The 19,184-nt window shown below is 37.9% G+C and overlaps 1 protein-coding gene across 1 annotated transcript; it reads left to right on the top strand.

Annotated features, from left to right (window-relative positions):
* Positions 1 to 224: 224 nt before the first annotated feature.
* On the top strand, positions 225 to 18,619 carry FAM241A (family with sequence similarity 241 member A). The gene is made up of 2 exons (XM_054591618.1): positions 225 to 407; positions 17,542 to 18,619. The coding sequence occupies exons 1-2, from the start codon at positions 225 to 227 to the stop codon at positions 17,785 to 17,787; spliced, it is 429 nt and encodes a 142-aa protein (XP_054447593.1). The 3' UTR covers positions 17,788 to 18,619.
* Positions 18,620 to 19,184: the final 565 nt, after the last annotated feature.

Here is a 19,184-nt window from a genome sequence, read left to right as displayed (position 1 = left end):
GAAATCTCCCTCTCCCTCTCCCTCTCTCCCCGCCCCCCCCCCCGCACCTCCTCGTACAATCCCCGTCGGCCCCGCCCCCGACGTGGCCCCTCCCCCGTGGCTCCGCCCCGGCGGCCAGGGGCGGGGCGGAGCCGCCACTCTAGTCTTCTCGATCGGCGGCCGCTTGGGGGAGACTTCTGTCAGCCACGAGCGCGGCAGATCGGGAACGGGTCGCCGGTGCTGGGATGTGCTCGGCCCGGGAGCTCCATGGAGGCGGGGGTGGCAGCGACAAGAGCTTTGGCGACGGCGGGGCACGCAACGAGGACGGAGAGGCGCTGGCCGAGCAGGCGGCGGTGGGGACCGAGTGGGAGCCCGGGGCGAGCCCGCGGCAGTGCGGGCGGCGGCGGCCGCCAGAGAAGCTCGAGCAGGTGAGGTTGGGGCGATGCAGCTCGGCGGGTTTCTGAGTGCCTCCGGCGGCGGAGGGCGTGGCCTGGCGTGCGGGCAGGACGGCATCCGCCCGGAAGAGCGGTTGGACGGCCGCGCTCTGGCCTGTCGCGGGGCCTTGTGTCTGGCAGGGTCCGTGATCGGTCGTCACTTACCTCGAAGCGTTCCACTAAACACTTCTTTTTCAACTTCCAAGTCCGTCCCTGTGCGCTGCGTTTTAAGGGGCAGCTACTCCCTTCCTTCCGTCCATCCTGGCATTTCAGAATGCACACCTAGTGTCGCTGTAAGGTGTGGGTGGATTTCTCTAGATACCAAGCCAGTGTCTCAGGCGTGTGTAGGAATGAGTGTTATAATAAACATCTTGGCAGGGGCTCTCCCGAAGCAAGTTCTTCACATGAACAAGACGGCTAAACTTCGTTTTAAGAGTAAAAAAAAAAAAAAAAAAAATTAAAGAAAATTGCTTTCAGTCTGTATCAAAGGCATTGTAACACATAGTTATGTTCAAAATTAGGCAAGAAATTTCATAAAAGAAACTGAATTACATGTGGAATGAATTTTCACTAGAAAATAGAATTAGGCATTCAAAAGTACCCAAGATAAGCCAACCGCCAGAATCACATTAAGGAGCAGGAATTCACATGATTATTTGCCTTTACTACAACCTATACTGTTGGGACAATCAGTTGACACCTGTCTTCTGCCATCATTCGTCTCCATCTGTCTTTTTTGTTACATTTCACAAACTCCAATATCAGCACTAAATGCACTAAGAGATTAAGTATAAGTTCTAGAATATCAACATTTTACTTAAGAAACAGAAATAACAGTGCGTAGCACACACAAAATATGCCTTAGCTTTAGGCTTGCTCACCATGCGAAAGTGTAATTTTTAATCTTTATGACAATATGAGAGATGGTGACTGATGCAAATCATTGCTAGCTAGATCTTCCTGATTCTCTTCCTGGTGGTTTTCTTCATAAATCGGACCCTAACTCAGTAGCTAAAGGGCTTAGTTACCTCGTATTTTAGTTGTTCAGCTGGAAAAGTGAAGAAGAAGGCTATCGGAACTCACTCGGTGAAGGCAGGAGTTGAGGGGTGAGCCAGGTAAGGATGTATGGTGCATTTGAGCTGAGGTTCCCAAAGTAAATTTTCAAATGGTTTTAAGGGAACATGTAAAATATACTTCATTTACGCTTTTGTGGGCTTCACATCATCAGTTGCTCTGCTCTTACCAAAACTGCTTATGGTACAAAGAAAAAAAATGAACATATATTTTAGAAAACGTTTATCACTTCGTATACCTGCTTCTTTCATTGCATGTCATGGGGATTCATTTTCCTGTACTTCTTTGCAAATATTATTTTATTTTTATCACAAGATTTATTTATGTCCTTTAAGCCTACATACACAATAATTGAAAATAACACCTGGGATATGCATTTCCTCCTACATCAGCACCAAAAAAGAATTTCTTATCGAGAAACCAAAAATAAAAAATTGGTACAACCCAATCCATTGGTGTAAGAAGGAAGCTTTTGTTATAAATCATTTCTTGGTAATATTACAAAGGCTTGTTTTCCAGCTTTATCACCTGCAAATGAAACTTAAAATTTTGTATGCACCACCTTGTACAGGTGGTAGAGGTAACAACAGATATAAAGATCAGAGACAAATGAAGTTCACAACTATAAAAACATATCCTGGGGAGTTGTTTTATTTAGTTTTTCTCTAGGAAGCCGATGCATGTGTTTTTGTTTTTGTTTTTTTCATTTTAAGGACACATGGACTCAAAATTACAGTATTTTTGAAAACTTGGTTTGTACTATTTATTTAGAACTTCAAGTGAGCTTTTCCATAGAAACAATGATATAAACAAAAACAGACCACATTTAATTAGCTGAAAATGAGGCAGAGGCAGTTTTCCTGCTGTCCTTCCTGCTTAGCAGGATCACTTGGTGTTCCAGAGTCTCCGTAGCCGCCTGGACGTTGGGAGAGGACTGGCTGCAGCGGTGGTGGCGGCTCCTTTATATCTGGATCAGGGCTGACGGTGTCCTCTTTACCACAATAGCTCCAGAAGGCACCTGGCTTTTGTCCCTCCAGCTCTTTCAGTGATTTTTGGCAACCCCCAATTTTCTGTATTAAATCCCTTTCTATGTCTACTTCCTTCACAGGGTTGTGCTCTTACCTGATAATTTGATGAAGTGGGTTTCTCCCCCTGGCTAAATGCTCCCCTACATACATTTTTTCCTTTGCTGATTTTTCTTTCCTCTTCTTTTTGAAAAGCTCACGCCCTTCCCTCAAACTGGAAGGCTCTAGCATCAGACTTGACTATACAAAGTCTTTCTTTGGCTCATTATTATTATACTAGGTCAAAATGTATCTGGATTTTGGTGTTTACTTCATGTAATACTGAAATGCTGGTATTAATATAGGTGTTTTAATAACAGGTATTTTCAGCCTCATTTTTTATAACTTGTCTTTAGATGCCACTCTGTCTGAGAGAAAACTAAGGTTTCTCTGTCCTTTTGGCCTGAGTCTTTCCAGGTAGCGTGATTGACAAAGGAGGCCTGGTTAAAATTAAGTATCCTAGAAAAGGAGGGCTCTAAAAAGTGGACCAAGTCCTCTACATGAAGGAACTATGTCAAATTTGAAGTACAAGTCAGACCTCTCAGAGAGATAAGCAAGGGAAAGAGGCAAATGCCCAAGAAACTGAATGGATAGGGCACAGTTATCTTATGTGTGTGTCAGTAATTGTGTACATGAGAGATATCGAAGTGCGTTTCTAACTGTGAAGGCCATGTAACTTTATGTATGAGAGTCTCTGCCCTGCTGCATAGCTGGAAGGTTAAACATCTCTAGTTCGTTTATTATACGTCTGTATTGTGAATGGCATCCTCTTAGATGCAGCACTCCACAATCTGTATAACCTCAGACAGCTGTGCTTACATGGAGTGTAAAGAGGTCCCATTATCCTTAGATTGACTTTGGAATGATTATCTTTAGCTTTAAGGTCTTTCTTTATGATTATAAAAGTAATGTATACTTTAGAAAATATAGAAATATAAAAGGTCTAAAAAAGAAAACAAAAGCATTTGATATCCCACACTGAGGAATATTTCATTACAAAATTTCAGAAATTTGGTATTACTACATTAGTATATCTTCCTATATGTGCATATGCGTATATATACACACAGATATATTTTTAACATGATTTAATGTAGTATTTGAATTGATATCTTGTTTTATCTGCTTTTCATGTTTTGTCATTTTCTCATGTTATCAAAAATTCTTTTGAAAAATTATTTGTAGGGCCGCCTAATAGTCCACTCCTCCAATACTGCACATTCATGTTGCTTCTAATTTCCTTTTGTAAACAATGCTGTAATGAAAATCTTTGTAAATCTTCACAGTTCTACCTTGAAATAGATTCCTAGAAGTGGAAGAACTAGGTCAGTGAGTCAAACTCTTCAAAGCCTCTTGAAACATCCTAAAGAATTACATCCTTAGATAATTACACAACCTAAGATTACAAATAGAGAACTTTAGATTGTATAGGTAGTCTTAGATCATACAATTCAAAACTAGGTATTCTTTTATACTCACTTCCTTTTAAATGCAATTTGCAAGCAATCCTGGAATGAGTGCTATGAGTTTAGGTGAATTCAGCCCTAAAACTTAAGCTCATGTTTTTCCCAAGGATGTCCATTCACTAGAGTAATTTGGGGAATCGTTTTACATATGGTAGGCATTTTTTGTTAATTTTTTAAATCATTATTCAGGGTGTAAACTCTAAATCAGTGGTTCTTAACTAAAGGCAGTTTTGCTCACAGGCAATACTTGCCAGTATCTGAAGACATTTATGATTTTTAAGACTGGTGAGGTGCCAACTGGCTCTAATAGGAAGAGTTTAGAGATACTGCTAAACATCCTATACTGCACACAACATTCCCTTCAACAAAGCATTATCTGGCTCAAAATGTCAACAGTGCTCAAAATGTTTTAGGCAAGGTTATAGTGCTTTCATTTGTCAAGAATAATTATTCTACTAATAGATATTCCAAAGTATATGTAAAAATGTTTATTTTCTTAAAGCCTATGTTCAGAGGTAGCCCCCCAATTGATCTTTTCTCTCATCTCTTCTAGCAGCTCCTTATATGCACCTTTCTCTATTTTGCTCTCTCTCTCAAATCCTTCTCTGCCCCTTTCCTACTACTCATCTTTTTATCTCTCTGTTGAATGTCTCGTTCTCTCTTTGTCTTTTATTCTTCTCAAGCACTTTCTCTTTTTCTCCATATATCTCCTCCTCCCCACTACATCCTCTCCTCTGTAGAATCAGAGAATCAAAACAATGAAAAAGGTTATGAAGTAGAACAGTTCCAAGTTTGAATCCTTGTTTTGCTGCTTTATTAGACTTGTCATCCTAATTACTTAATCCCTTAGAGCAGTGATTTTCAACCTTTTTACTCTCATTGTACACACAAACTAATTACTAAAATTCTGTGACACACCAAAAAATATGTATTAGGCCAATCTGACCAAAAAAAAAAAATGGTATAAAATAATTCATTCACACCAGATGGACAGCTATTGTTGTGTTGACTGTTGTCATTTTTCTATTTGACTGTCTAAGGGAAAGGAGGTCAGTGTCTCTGACTAGATAGTCAAGTATTGCATGTTTTAAAAATTCTTGTGGCACATCTGTTGAAAATCACTTCCTTAGAGACTCAGTTTCCTCATTGTAATGGATATTGTGCTACCCACTTCTTAAAGTTCTTAAGATGATTCAGTGACATTTTGTATACAAAATTCCAGCCTACAGTAGGTCCTCATTGACTATTAGCTCCCTCTTTTGCCCTCATCTTCCCCCTCATCTTTTTCCCTGGTTCCCCTCTTATTCCTCTCAACTAACCACATGATAGTAATGAATTTTGTCAACATAAGACTATCCAAACCAGAAGAGAATTTTTATGATAACTTACTTGAGCCAATCAGAGAATATACCTAGAAGAAGCAAGATCTCTGCAGACTGAGAAAAATGCTTCTGAGAAAAAAGTTTGGAGTTTCTTTAATGCATTTGAGATTAAGGAGGGAAAGTAAAACATGAAAATGGGAGAAAGGCAGGAATCAGATTACAGAATAGCTAAACTCTTCAGTGTTTTGGTGGGGAGGGCTAAATCATAGCTTCTCTCTTAAGGTGGTCATTAGAAGGAGGGGTTTGAAAGGGTGGTCAGGTATTATAAGGAGTGGTCTGAAAGTGGGCATTCCAAAGGTGTGTAAATCTTTGGCAAAAATAAACCTTTCACTAAAGAAATTATATGCCTGGGGTGTGACTACCCACCATGACCTTCCCAGTTAGGAGTTTATGAGCAGATCACCTTGTGAGATTGCTTTTCTTAAAACCTCTTTTCTCTCCACAATTTTAATATATGTAATTCTCAAATTTCAAGGCTAAATATTTATTTATTGAATAAGTATTAAGATTTCATAATATAAAAATCAGATAAGGTATTTCCTGTTTATCTAAAAAATAATAAAATAACCTGCCAACCTACATTTTGCTCTTTGTGCGATTTACACTTGATTTTTTTTCTGTTGTAGGTCACTTAGTCTTTCTAGGAAAAAGTATACCCACCCTCTGTACAAGCTATTTTCAATTCCTTATTCAAGAGAAGAATGAAAGCAGTGTTTAAAGGGAAAACAAAACATACCATGGTACCAGCTTTGGCTTTGCCCTAACAGGCCCAAGTAGAAACCCTGTATCTTTACTCCTGTCTTCTTTAAGCCTTTGCCATGCTATCCTCAGTTTCTGTCTTCTCTGTAGTTAAAATCATATCTTGCAGTAGCAGCCACATAGCTTCAAAAACCCTAAGAGTCCCAAATAGTCATGTTTTGGTTATCAAGTGTAGTGTGTGTATATGCATGTGTGCACATGCGCAGGCACTTTCCTGTGTGTGTGTGTGTGTGTGTGTGTGTGTGTGTGTGTTTAAGGGAATTGATAAGACAATCAAAGAGTAGTTTTATTTGAGCAGAGAAACTGAATTTCTAATTAACTTGATACAAAAGATACTTTCTATCCTCTGATCTAATTCTTTTTCCATATGTAGTGTTTTTTTTCCATTTAACCCCACTGGCAAGCTATGCCTTATTTTGGCAGAAGAAGAGGAAGCAATTGGCTTTATTTATTGTTGCTGTTTTTTTATGACAACAGCTATAGCTTATGAGAATTCTGAGCAAAGAGGAATCGAGAATTGAGAAGGAAAGTTGTTTTGTTTGGGTTTTTTTTCAGGAAAGATGTTTGATTTTGGCTACTTTCATAGACAAGCTATTCCATCTGGTGGTAGCATCCAGTAGTTCCCCCTTCCCCACGGTTTCAGTTATCTTTGGTCAGTGACAGTACGAAAGTATTGAACAAAAATTCCAGACATGAATAATTCCTAAGTTTTAAATTGTACGCTGCTATGAGTAGTAAGGTGAAATCCCCAGAAGTGCTCCCTCCTTCCCACCTGGGACATGAATCATCCCTTTGTCCAGCATCCCCACAGCGTACATATTTCCCACCCATTAGTCACACAGTAGCTATCGGGGATATCAGATCAGCTGTCAAAGCTATTGCTGTGTTTGTGTTCAAGTTTCCCTTATATAGTAGCCTAACACTTTGTCACAATGCCTGCATCAGTCACCTCAGTTCATCTCATCACATCAGCATTGTATCATCTCTATCACAAGAAAAAGAATGCAGTACAGTAAGATACATTCCTTAAGAGACAGACCACATTCACATAACTTTTATTATACTATATTGTTATTGTTCTATTTTATTATTAGTTACTGTTCATTTCTTAGTGTGCCTAATTTCTAAATTACACTTTATCACAAATATGTATGTATAGGAAAAAACATAGTGTACATAGCATTTGGTACTCTGGTTTCATGTATTTACTGGGGGTCTTGGAACGTAAATCCCCTCAGATAAGGTAGGACTGCTATACTGGCCTGCATATACAGTAACGTCACTAGAGGCGTCATTTCTTTTTTTTTAAGCAGATTTTAGGAAAAGTACAAAATGTAGAAATGCAGAAAAAAGTAGAAATTTTTAACTTACAGCTTGAATTATTCTTCGTTTCATGGCATACCACAATGAGATACCACCTCGCACCTGTCAGAATGGCTATCGTTAATAAATCAACAAACAACAAGAGTTGATGAGGATTAAAAAAAAAGGGAACCCTTGTGCACCATTGGTGGAAATGTAGATTGGTGCAGCCACATTGGAAAGCAGTATGGAGTTACATCAAAAAATTAAAAATGGAATTGCCTTATGACCTAGCAATTCCACTTATGGGAATATATCCAAAGAAACCCAAAATACTAATTAGGAATTTATTAAAAATTGTGTACTTATTCTTACATGTTTTAACTTCAGTCACCTTCAAAGTACTCTCCATTTGATGCAGTATACCTATTGAGACTTTTCCACTACTCAAAACAGTTTCTGAACTCATCGATTTTGATGCCTTTTAGTGCTTCTGCTGTTTTTTTGTTTCCTCTCTTCCACATAGGCGAAATGTTTCCTTTTGAGGACTTTTTTAGCCGGGGAAACAAAAAAAGTTGCTTGGGGTGACATCAGGTGAATGAGGAGGGTGGGACATGGGTCATGCCGTTTATGGTCAAAAACTGCTGAACACTGAGTGCAGTGTGGGCAGGTGTGCTCATAAGTTGCCCATCATGAAATGAGCAAATGTGTTGAGAGAGTCTTCAAAAAATTCACTTAAGCCAAACACAGCCTCTCACAACACCACCAGCTTTTACGCTGATAGAGGTGGGTTCCTAGAACACTGACCTCGTGGGGGAAGCCAGTAGTACAAGAGACCTGCCCTCCAGAAGGTTATTTCAGTTTGGGGGGTTCCCCCTCATGTGCACCACTACTACATTGCAGCATTATTTACAATAGCCAAGATTTGGAAGCATCCCAAGTGTCCATCAGTAGATGAGTAGATAAAAAAAATCTTTTGGTGGAATATTACTCATTAAAAGAAAAAAAGTTTACCCTTTGTGACAGCATGAATGGACCTGAAGAGTATTAGGCTAGGTGAAGTAAGCCAACCAGAGAAAAACAAGGACCAGATAATTTCATTCATATGTGGAATCTATTGAACAAAAGGAACTAACAAACAAAATGGTGTCAGGCTCATAGAGATCAGGGTGACAGCTCTGCGGGTGGAGGCTGGCTTGGGAGGTATGGAGGAATTGAGGAAAAAGAGAAAAAACTCATGGGCAGGGACAACAGTGTGGTGATTGCCGGGGAGGAGGGTGGAGGAGGGCCTGGGGGAATGGATGGTGATGGGTGGGAACTCGACTTGGGATGGTGAGCACGCAATACAACATACAGATGATGTGTTACAGAACTGTGCATCTGAAACCTGTGTGATTTTTTTAACCAGTGTCGCCCCAATAAATTCAATAAAAAGGAAAAACACCCAGAGTTAAAATTCTGATTAGCTACTTTAATAATGGCAATTATAAAGGACAATTTTCAAGAAGAGGTAAAGTTATAGCTGTTGTTACAGGTAAAATGAAAACCTAAAGTTTTAAAGTGTTAAAGATTATGTTTACCTCATCATTAATGATTGAGAAACAGATAAATGTCACAATTGATTCAAAGGAAAAATTAAACAAAAATGTATGTGGAAAAAAGATATGTTGAATTTACACATGGACATGAAACCTACTGGCTCTTTCCATAGGTAGGGGCAGGGAAGACAATTGAGCCTTCACTGGAACAGAATGTGTTTGCATGTATATAAATAAGAATTATTTTGCATTGCTATCAGTTATCTACAAACCTGCAAAATAGCTCAAAAGCCATGAAGGCTATAGACTATTTTAAACAATGTGCAGAGACATCCTTTTTTTTGGGGGGGGGGGGGGATTATTTATTTTCTTAGAGTAATAAAGTAATTTCTAAAATTGCTACGTAGAGTAGATTAATTTGTGGATAGTGAGAGTACTTGATTTCTCTCTTTATACTTCTCTCATGCTGCTAGAAAAAATTAATTCTGATTTCCTTACATGGCAGTGTTGTATACATACATTCACTGTGCATGTTAAATGCATGATTTATACACATGTGAAAAGCAAGGATTGATTTATATTTGAAGTTCTTTCTGATGAGTTATGTAACTAAAATTAGCCTGATGCTAGGATAAATACTAAAAAAAACTAAATTTTGATAAGAACAACATTGCTGCTTCAGGGATCCGATAGCTATGTCTACTTTTTATTTTAACATACAAATCCCAATTTCTTATTCATATCATCTAGCATACTGTATCCATATGTTGAATGGTTATTGGTTTCAGAGACAGCTTTGTCTACTGAACAGTTTCACAGGCGTGTAGAAGCACATAGTTTAAGCTTTTACATTTAAAGAGGGACAAAAATGAAGTGATTTCTTCATAGAGAATTAACCAGTTCGCATAATCATTCTTGGTACCAAAAGATACATGGTATAAAACACTTGATAATATATGAAGAAAAAAGTTAAAATACCAGAAGTATTGGTTCATTATTCAGTATGTATGCATACATAGTTTATTTAACAGGAATATAATCAAAAGGCTATGATGATTCTGCCATTTTTGGATGACAGTATTTTTCCTTTGGAGTTTAAATGATCATTTGGAAATCAGTCTTTGAGCACTCTATTCTTGGCTACTAATTTTAGAATTCAGTTGTGCTAACCACTTGGCCACATACTGAAGATATTTTCTTTCTCCATTCATATTATATTAGACATTAATTGCTTTAACAACTAATTATAATCATTGTATTATAGATGTTTTCTGTATTTATTATTTGTTTGGTCCTTAGTTTGCTGGCTAACATATACTTTCTTGATAGCTTCTCATACATTCAGAAATTTTATTGAGGGGTAGGGGAAGGATGAAGAGGGTAAAAGCAGTCAAATATACAGGTGACAGAGGGAGATTAGACTTTGGGTGGCAAGCACAGAATGCACTATACAGATGATGTATTATAGAATTATACACTTGAAACTTATATAACGTTATTACCAATGACACCCCAATAAACTTATATTTTTAAAAAATAATCTGTTGAGCTCCTGCTGTTTTCCAGGCACTGCTCTAGGCACTCATGATATAAAAAAAAAAAAAACCCAGAAACAGGCTCAAATCTCTCTCATTGATTTTGCATTGTAGTAGGAAGGGAGAAACAGTGACCAAGTGAGCAATATATCAGTGGGTTATAAGTGTTTTGGGAACAAAATAAAAGCAGGGAAGGTGGATGGGGGGTATGGGTATAGGATAGGGTTCCTATTTTAAAGCAGCCATAGAAGGGCTTACTTAGGTGATATTTGAGCAGAGACCTACAAGAAGTGAAAAGTACTTCCCTGCCTTTGCCCCTCCGTTTGCTTTGGCCCCCTAGGAAGGGAGAGCCAAATCTGAGGCTAAGTCTTAATAATTGAGGTAATATATCTTTCCCCAATCTTGGTTCTCAATTCTTTGTCATGCATCCCCCCTTTCAATTCTCTATTTTTTTATTACTATTTTATTTAATTTTTTTCCTATAAGGCAATTCAAATCTTCTGTGGAAAGATAAGAGGAAAAGTAAATTAATTGTGGACTTCAGTTGGCAGATTTCATCTTTTACATTTCTTAAGGAGTTTCATGTAATCACAGCTTATAAGAAATTTGTTTAAACATACTACTTTTTCTTAAATACCTAGTTCAATTCCTTTGAACTAAGGAATTAATAAGTTTTGAAGAGCAGTTTATTGGCAAGAGGTCAGAATTTACCATCAGAAGACTCCTGAGTTCGAATACTGGCTGGATGCCTACCTGATTCTGGGGAAGTCACTTGACCTCTGGAGTTTAATAACATTTGCCATATGGCATTTCCAAGCAAGTACTTGGAATATGTGTGTTTAGTAAGTTAATTGAATAAATGGAATAAGCAAATAAAAATTCAGGGGGACCCTGACCAGCATGGCTCAATTGGTTGGGCGTCATCCCGCAAAACGAAGGATCTCAAGTTCTATTCCCAGTGAGGGCATTTGCCTGGGTTGCAGGTTCGGTCCCAGATGAGGCACATAGGAGAGGAAACCAATCGATGTTTCTCTCTTGCATGGATGTTTCTCTCCCTTCCAAAAATAAATAAATATGGGGAGAAATGAAATTAAAACTATAGGGATGTATTTCTGAAGAGATTTAAAATATTTCACTGATAATTTTTTCATGGCCAGAGTGTGACTTAAAAAATGAAAATCCTCAGCATATAAACCATAGAAACTTTAAATAAAATCTCCATCTAGGAGAGACTTTAGAGTAAGAAGAGAAGGTGACCTACGGATGAGTCCCTGAGGGAAATGAGCTAGCAAAAATTGACCGAAAAGGGCCCTGGCCACTGTGGCTGGGTTGGTTGGAATGTTGTCCCATAAACCAAAATGTCATGGGTTCTGATCAGGGTTCCCACAAGATGGTTGCCTCTTGTACATGCCTGGACTGGAGACTGAATGGGACGAACCCAGAACCTGGCATACCAGCCGGGGCAGTTTTCCGCCTATTGTAATAGTCTGTAGTTACAGTCTAAAGTTCTAATTCTCACCTGGCTGGTGTGGCTCAGTGGATTGAGCACTGGCCTGTGAACCAAAGGGTCGCCAGTTCGATTCCCAGTAAGGGCACATGCCTGGGTTGTGGGGCAGATCCCCAATAGGGGACACATGAAAGGCAACCACACATTGATGTTTCTCTCCCTCTCTTTCTCCCTACCTTTTCATCTCTCTAAAAATAATAAAATCTTAAAAAAAAAAAAAATAGGCAGAAAACTTGTAGTCATTTTCACTATATCACCACTCACCTAAAATTAAAACAACTATTATACTTCCTTATAAAAGGTGGCTTTATGGAGATACACTGTTTTTCAAAAGAATTTTTCCATTAAAAAAAAAACCCATATACTCTTCTTTTATCTACAAGACTATATTCCTACAGATTCTTAAGTGCCATAAGTAATGAAAACCAATTAAATTCTTTTCCCACTTTGTCCAAATAGTTGATTGATAACTTAATAGGCATTTTATCAATAAGAATTGCACCACAGTGGTTATTTCAAAACTATAAAGAAAAAATTAGTCAATCACTGGATTTAACAAAAACTGCAGTATATAAAACAGGGAGCTGTTATTGTATAGAACACAATAACAACTTCCAAACATTGTTATATGAGTGGCCTTTTCATAGCTGTTTGAAAAATTGTCATAAGTACTGTTAACTTTTCTCTGAGGCAAAATCCCATTATAGATCTGAGTAAGAAATTAATGAAGAAAAATTCATTTTAAAGAGAACATAATTCTAACAAGGATGGCTCACATATTTGCAGAGTTCTGTTAAACATACCAGTCATTAATCTTTAACTCTTCAAATATGTAGAAAAGATATATAATTGTTGGGAACCATCCTGCCTGGTTTCAGGGACTGTAGCCTCACTGACAGGTGAGAGGGCCCCAAGGCTGGAGCTGAGCAAGGAGGCCTTGGGAAAATAGGCCACTGAGGAGACAAAACCTGTCCCCCTGGCAGGGGTGCAGCCCCTGCCTCCCTCACAGCACCTTGCTTGGCCCTGGAGGATGGCTGGTTAGTCAATGACAGGTAAGACTCCTCGATGGCAGGGGCAACTTAAGACAGACACAGTCACATGGGGGCCATCAGGGAAGGACTTGGGGGACATAAGGACTTGGGAAGGCAAAAGACTCTCACCCCTCGGCTTTGTCATGGCTGGAGTCCTCATTCTATCTGAAAGAAGTCTCCTTATCTCTTGGCTGCTCTGCCCGCCACCTAACTGGGCCAGTGAAACAATACTAAAGGCCAGGTACAGCCCTAAACTAGAATAGGCGGTCCCTGGGGACAATTAGGCCTGGAAATGGAATGCATTAAATCCTATGAAACTTACTTTGTTAAGAATGCCCTGAAGTACTGATGTTTGTGGTCAAGCATAGAATGTGATCAGTTTCCCAGGTTTCAGGGCCAAATGGGTGCCACCCTGCCTACCAGACCCTGACCTGAGGCAAATCTCTGTGTTCCTTCAATCATAGCCTTTTGATATTGATTGATGAGCTTTGCATGCATGCTGCATATCATTCTCAATAAAAGCCACTTCAAGAGAAGGGCTCAGGGCATTCTTCACTAGAGGGAATCACCACCTACTTTCCCTGGCAGACGGAGAGTGTCTGGAATGACTTATTTTCACCATCCACGGCAACCCAGGGGGACTTCACGGGAGGGGGTACCCCCCATCATCAGGTGCCCAAACAGAGACCCCACATATAATAGTATGAGCAAGTAGAATTTTCAAATTTTCATAAAGTTATACAAGTACTCCTTGGCCTAGAGCAGCAATTTTTTTTTTTGGTCTTTTTTTTTTAAGTACTGACATTATTTTATTTAATCCAAATTTATCAGATATTATTTTTATCATCTCCATTTTTTAGTTGGAGAAAGCAAAGCAAGAGAGGTTGATTTGACCAACATGATACAGTTAATGACAGAGTAGGGATTCTTAATACAGGTTTGTCTGAATTCCTGCGTCGTATTCTTCCCTAGTCCACATCATATTGCTTACCTAAATCTAGTCTCTCCTTATCCAATTCTTTGAAAGGAGATTGGTACAGTGGCAGAGTTAGACATTGTTCTTTGAATGTTACTCGTGTTGAAGCCAATTGATAAGGTTTTCTTTGTGGTGTTTTAAATAGGTTTGGTTCATAACTGCTGATTTTATATTCAGATTCTTCTGCAGTTTCAGAATTATATGGTTCAGCTTCTGAAGAAACTTCTTCAAACCAAGTAATGCTTATTGATCCTAACTCTTCTTGGTTACATTGCATCTTAAACATTTCAAAAAAAAAAGTTGGCCTCTCTTTCCATCCAGTAGGCATTTTTCTCTACAATACTATTCTCACACTTGGAAAATGAGTCACCTCCACAGATACTGCTCTTCGGGACCCACAGGACCTTCCAGGGCCATCCCTCCACCCTCACACACCAGGCCTAGAGCAGCAATTTTCAACCAGTGTGGTAATGCATGTTTTAAGAATTCTTGCACCACAGCAGCTGAAAATCACTGGCCTAGATATTAAAACTCCTATTCTAAAATTAGACTTGAAAAGTGTTCACAAAGTCATAAGTGTTGGTGATTCTTTCAATAGATTTTGTATGGTCAAACAACCATAACAGCCGCATCAGTGATAGACCCAGTGCTTTTACGAATCAGTCCTCATCTAATTAGCACTTCAGGTTCTGACTAGGGCCTCTGATTTTGTAATAACTTTGCTGCTTTGTCTTGAGAGAAAATATGACCTGCCTAACAGACAAGTGTTCCAGTTCTAATCAGGATCTTGCTTCTTTTGCTTTAGGAACAAAAAGGTGTATTACAGTATAAAATCCATTTTTGTACCTAGATGTATGGATGGGAGCATTTGGGATTATGAAATTGGTTAACCGTAAAAGGAAATAGCAACACCTCTCAGAGGGAGAAGATAGAAGAGTGGGAAAGATTTGGAACAATAAATACGAGGAATAGGATGGACAGTTATCAAGAGGTGACTGAAAGAATTTGAGAATGTGGAAGAAGTACCAAGAACACCAAGATAATAGCTCTGAGCACAATTCTTAGCCTAGGAGAAGAGACAGGGAAATTAAAGACTATAGAAAATCAGGGAGCAGGGGAGAATGTGGCCATGAATTCATAGTTGAAATGATAGACTGTGGGTTCTACACTGCAAGGAGAAAATAAAAGCTCAAAGGGCTAAATATATAACTAATCAGGTTTTTAAAATTAATAACTACTACTTTTTTAATACCTATATTCATGTATTTATCGCAGAATAATACTGTATATTGTTGGTGTTTTGCAAATGTGAGACTCTTGCCCTTTTAAATGAAACAGGTCCTGACTGGTATGGCTCAGTGGGTTGATTGTCATCCCACAAACTGAAAGTTCACCAGTTCGATTCCCAGTCAGGGTACATTCCTGGGTTGCAGACCAGGTAACTCATTGCTATTTCCGTCACTGTCTCTTCCACCCCCCGCCATGCCCCTCTCCCTAAAAATAAGTAAAATCTTTTGTAAAAGAAAGTAAGTAACAAGATCTTTTTCAAGAAATGTCTTTCTTTTGACAGGTTGAGTGAGATGGTAGAATTGATTGAGTTCCAGTATTTTGGGGGGAAAGACTTTTCAGTCTAAAAGTTATCTGAAACTGACTGAAATTTGTTTCTATCATTGTTCTTCCTCCAAATGTTTGTCTCTCCATAATTATATTCAATCAAAAATTGTTATTTATAAAGACAACCTTTGTATGATCATTGAAACACATTCTACAGCCATGCAGTGCATATCAACATCTCAGTCAATGGTGGACCACATATACAACAGTTGTTCCATAAGGCTATAATGGAGCTGAAAAATTCCCATTGCCTACTTGTTGTAACCATCATAATGTTGTAATGCAATGCATTACTCACATGTTTGTGGTGATGTTGGTGTAAACACACTCCGCTTCCAGTTGTATAATAGTATAGCACATACAATTATATACAGTATAATACTTGATAATGACAAAACAGTATGTTACTGGTTTATGTATTTACTATACTCTTTTATCATTTAAAGCGTATTCTTTATACTTATAAAGAAATAGTAATGCCATGTTACACTCTCAGCAGCCTCATTCATCTTATGTTTACTGTGTCTCTTACTTTAATCATTTTCTCTTGTGCTTGATATAATCTCATGTTGTTTTGTTCCTAAGCATACAAAATCCACTTGCTAATGTTGCCAGTAAGAGATCATGTCCAGTGATTGACGTGGAAATGAAATTAAAAGTGATGAAGGACTACGAGGGTGGAAAATCAGCGATGGTTATTGTCTGGCAGTCAGGCATGTCTCATTCCACTATAGCTGTGATCTTAACAAAAACGAAGTGATGGAAGCTGTTAAAGTATCTGCTTCATTGAAGACAAAGAGACTAACAAAAAGTCAAGAAGGGCCTATGTCGGGCAGAGAGAAACTTGTAATGACATGGATTGGAGAGCAGACACAGAAGCTATCCCTCTCAAGTACTGTAATGATCATGACCAAAGCAAAAAGTTTGTGATGTTGAAAGAAAAGGCTGGACCCTACTGCAGTGTTGAATTTACCACTAGATCTGGGTGATTTAAACAACTCAAGAATCGTTATTCATTACATAATGTGAAAATGAATGCTAAGTCTGCAAGTATTGATATGAGCAGCTGGATAATTGGGGGACATCTCAGAATTTTTCTCTAGTCATGTATAATTGGGTATATGTGGACATTTCATGGAGAACTGACATCTAGGTGGACTCTTTTGCTTATTGTACAAAAGTATTTCCATTGGTAAACTATGTATTTCCCCTGAGATTAATAAGAGACATTTAAGACATTTGTAGAATTTAGACAGAAAACTGTGCAAGGGCCTACACTGACGTCTCCTTATCTGGGGCTAAGGCTGAAAGATCATAGCAGTAATGACTGACAATTGCTCAATAGTAGCAGCAAGACATGCTCCAGTCAGCTGAGGCTAGGTTCCTTAAAGTCTTAGTGTCAAAGAAATGCACTAAAAAGTTTACTTACAAATCCAGGGCCCTGCCTCAAAACAGGAGATTGGTGGGAAAAGATTGTTCTGAAATCATGGCCACTGACAAGAGCAATACATACAAACTTGATTCATATGTAAGCAGCTAGCTGTCTTCGTGCAATTCCAGGAGACTAGAAAATGACTGGAAATGAATCAGCTTCTTCCTTCATCTTGTAAATCAGTATTCTTGTAGTTGAGGGTCCAGTCAATGTTGATTTCCACAGAAAATATATCAGTGCTTTCCATATTCTTGAAAGGTAGGCACAGGCACGGTTGTTCTATTATATGTCAATCAAAAGGAACATTCCCAAGTATTTTTGAATAATTATCCGAAGTATGTCCAGTACTTTGGAAGATAAAGAATTATGAGATAGTCTTTATTCTTAAAGACCTTCACCTATTTCTCATTTTATGTTGATGTTTTGTGTTGTTTGTTTGTCTTTAAAGGATAGTGAAGAATCACAGAATGCGCCTGGCGATCCTGTTGGAGATGACTACAAAAAGATGGGAACGCTTTTTGGTGAATTGAACAAAGGCCTCATCAACATGGGCTTTACTAGGATGTATTTTGGAGAACGAATTGTGGAACCAGTGGTGGTCATTTTCTTTTGGGTTATGCTGTGGTTCCTTGGCCTACAAGCCCTTGGACTAGTTGCTGTTCTTTGCCTTGTCATTATTTATGTACAACATTAAAATATGGCTGAATGAGCTATTGGTTAACATTTAGTTGCCATATATATAATGAGTAAAGTTATATATTTTACTACATGAAAGCCAAAAAGTTTGCCTTGTTTCAAATTGTGTGCTGTTTTGTAATATAAGTGAATGTTGTTTAAAATAAAACTCAACTCTTGATTATAACAGGGTTCAATATACATTTTGTAGCTTATTCAAAACTTGTTTTAATATTATAAGCTGTGCCCATGTTTAAATACTGCTATTCCCATGCCAAATCTTAAATAACACCACCAAGTGAGCAGGGAAAATAACAGGATATGGAATTCAAACTGGGCAATATAGGTCTTATAAAGTGAGATATTTCCAGAGAAAAACAATGAAACAATGAGCTAAAATGTTTTACTTGGGGAATTTCTCTCCACCCATCCCCATCAAATAACTCCACATTATTTGGGAAAAAATTTGGATTCCTATTGTCCCTGCTCAGCCCAAAGGAATGTAAATGATAATTACTGTACACTATCTTACTATTTTGATGAAAATCAGTAAACCTAACACATCTTCTAAAGATTGAAAATAATACATTTATTATTGCTTGGGACACTTCCCAAGTTAAATATAACTTTTTTAATAATGAAATGCTTGGGCCTGGAATCATTTTAGTGTATCATTTAATGTTTTATATAATTTCGGTGCTAATTATTTTTTGTGAATTTTTAAAGTCTCATAAACCAGACCCATAGTTGTTTGTACCCCAGGATAATGCTATATTTTCTTGTATCTGACAAGTTGCATATTTTTTTCCTAGAGACATTTTCCATTTATTTTTTTTTAAAATGTATATTTTATAGTTCTTTTATAGCAGTTATTTTAAGACTTTAAAAATGGATTTATCTTGGAACGAATTTCTCTTTTTTTTCCCCCCCAAAATTGATGTGTATTATGACTGAAATACTTAACTGTTCTTTTGAGGAGAAAAAAATCAGCTCATTTTCTTTGATGTCTGTATTGGAAAGTAAAGTATTACAGAATAAAAACCAAATGCTCAAATTTGGGACTTAGCCAATAGAAATAATATTTATCTAAGGCTAAAACGAAGTTATTAATGTAAATTCAGCGCTTTGGGGGTTTATATTGAAATAAGCATTTCTTTAAATACACTTTGAAAATGGAAAATGGCTTAGTGATATTTTGCATTTTGTTAGAGAATGTAAAATTTTTAGACTTTTGTCTCAGTTTCTATATACACAATGGAGAGGTAATTAAGATAATTATCTAAAAATTCAAGGTAAATAAGAGGAAACTGGGACATTTGGGGCATTTTTATCTTTGGCAGGGCAATAACTAAAGTATGTAAAATGTTTACTATTCCACTTTGTGAAGTTTTTACCCAATCCTGTTTTAAAAATTCA

Source organism: Pteronotus mesoamericanus, unplaced genomic scaffold, assembly GCF_021234165.1.
Source record: "Pteronotus mesoamericanus isolate MK-2021 breed Mesoamerican mustached bat unplaced genomic scaffold, CSHL_Meso_final scaffold_232, whole genome shotgun sequence".
NCBI classification, from domain to species: domain Eukaryota; kingdom Metazoa; phylum Chordata; class Mammalia; order Chiroptera; family Mormoopidae; genus Pteronotus; species Pteronotus mesoamericanus.
The sequence above is the reverse complement of the archived record's forward strand: the minus strand, read 5'-3'. Positions and strand labels throughout refer to the sequence as shown.

Excerpts from the sequence above, each read along its gene's own strand:
- FAM241A (XM_054591618.1), top strand. The coding sequence starts at position 225 with ATGTGCTCGGCCCGGGAGCTCCATGGAGGCGGGGGTGGCAGCGACAAG. Across the intron at positions 408-17,541 it reads CGCCAGAGAAGCTCGAGCAG|GATAGTGAAGAATCACAGAA; the intron begins GTGAGGTTGGGG and ends TTGTCTTTAAAG.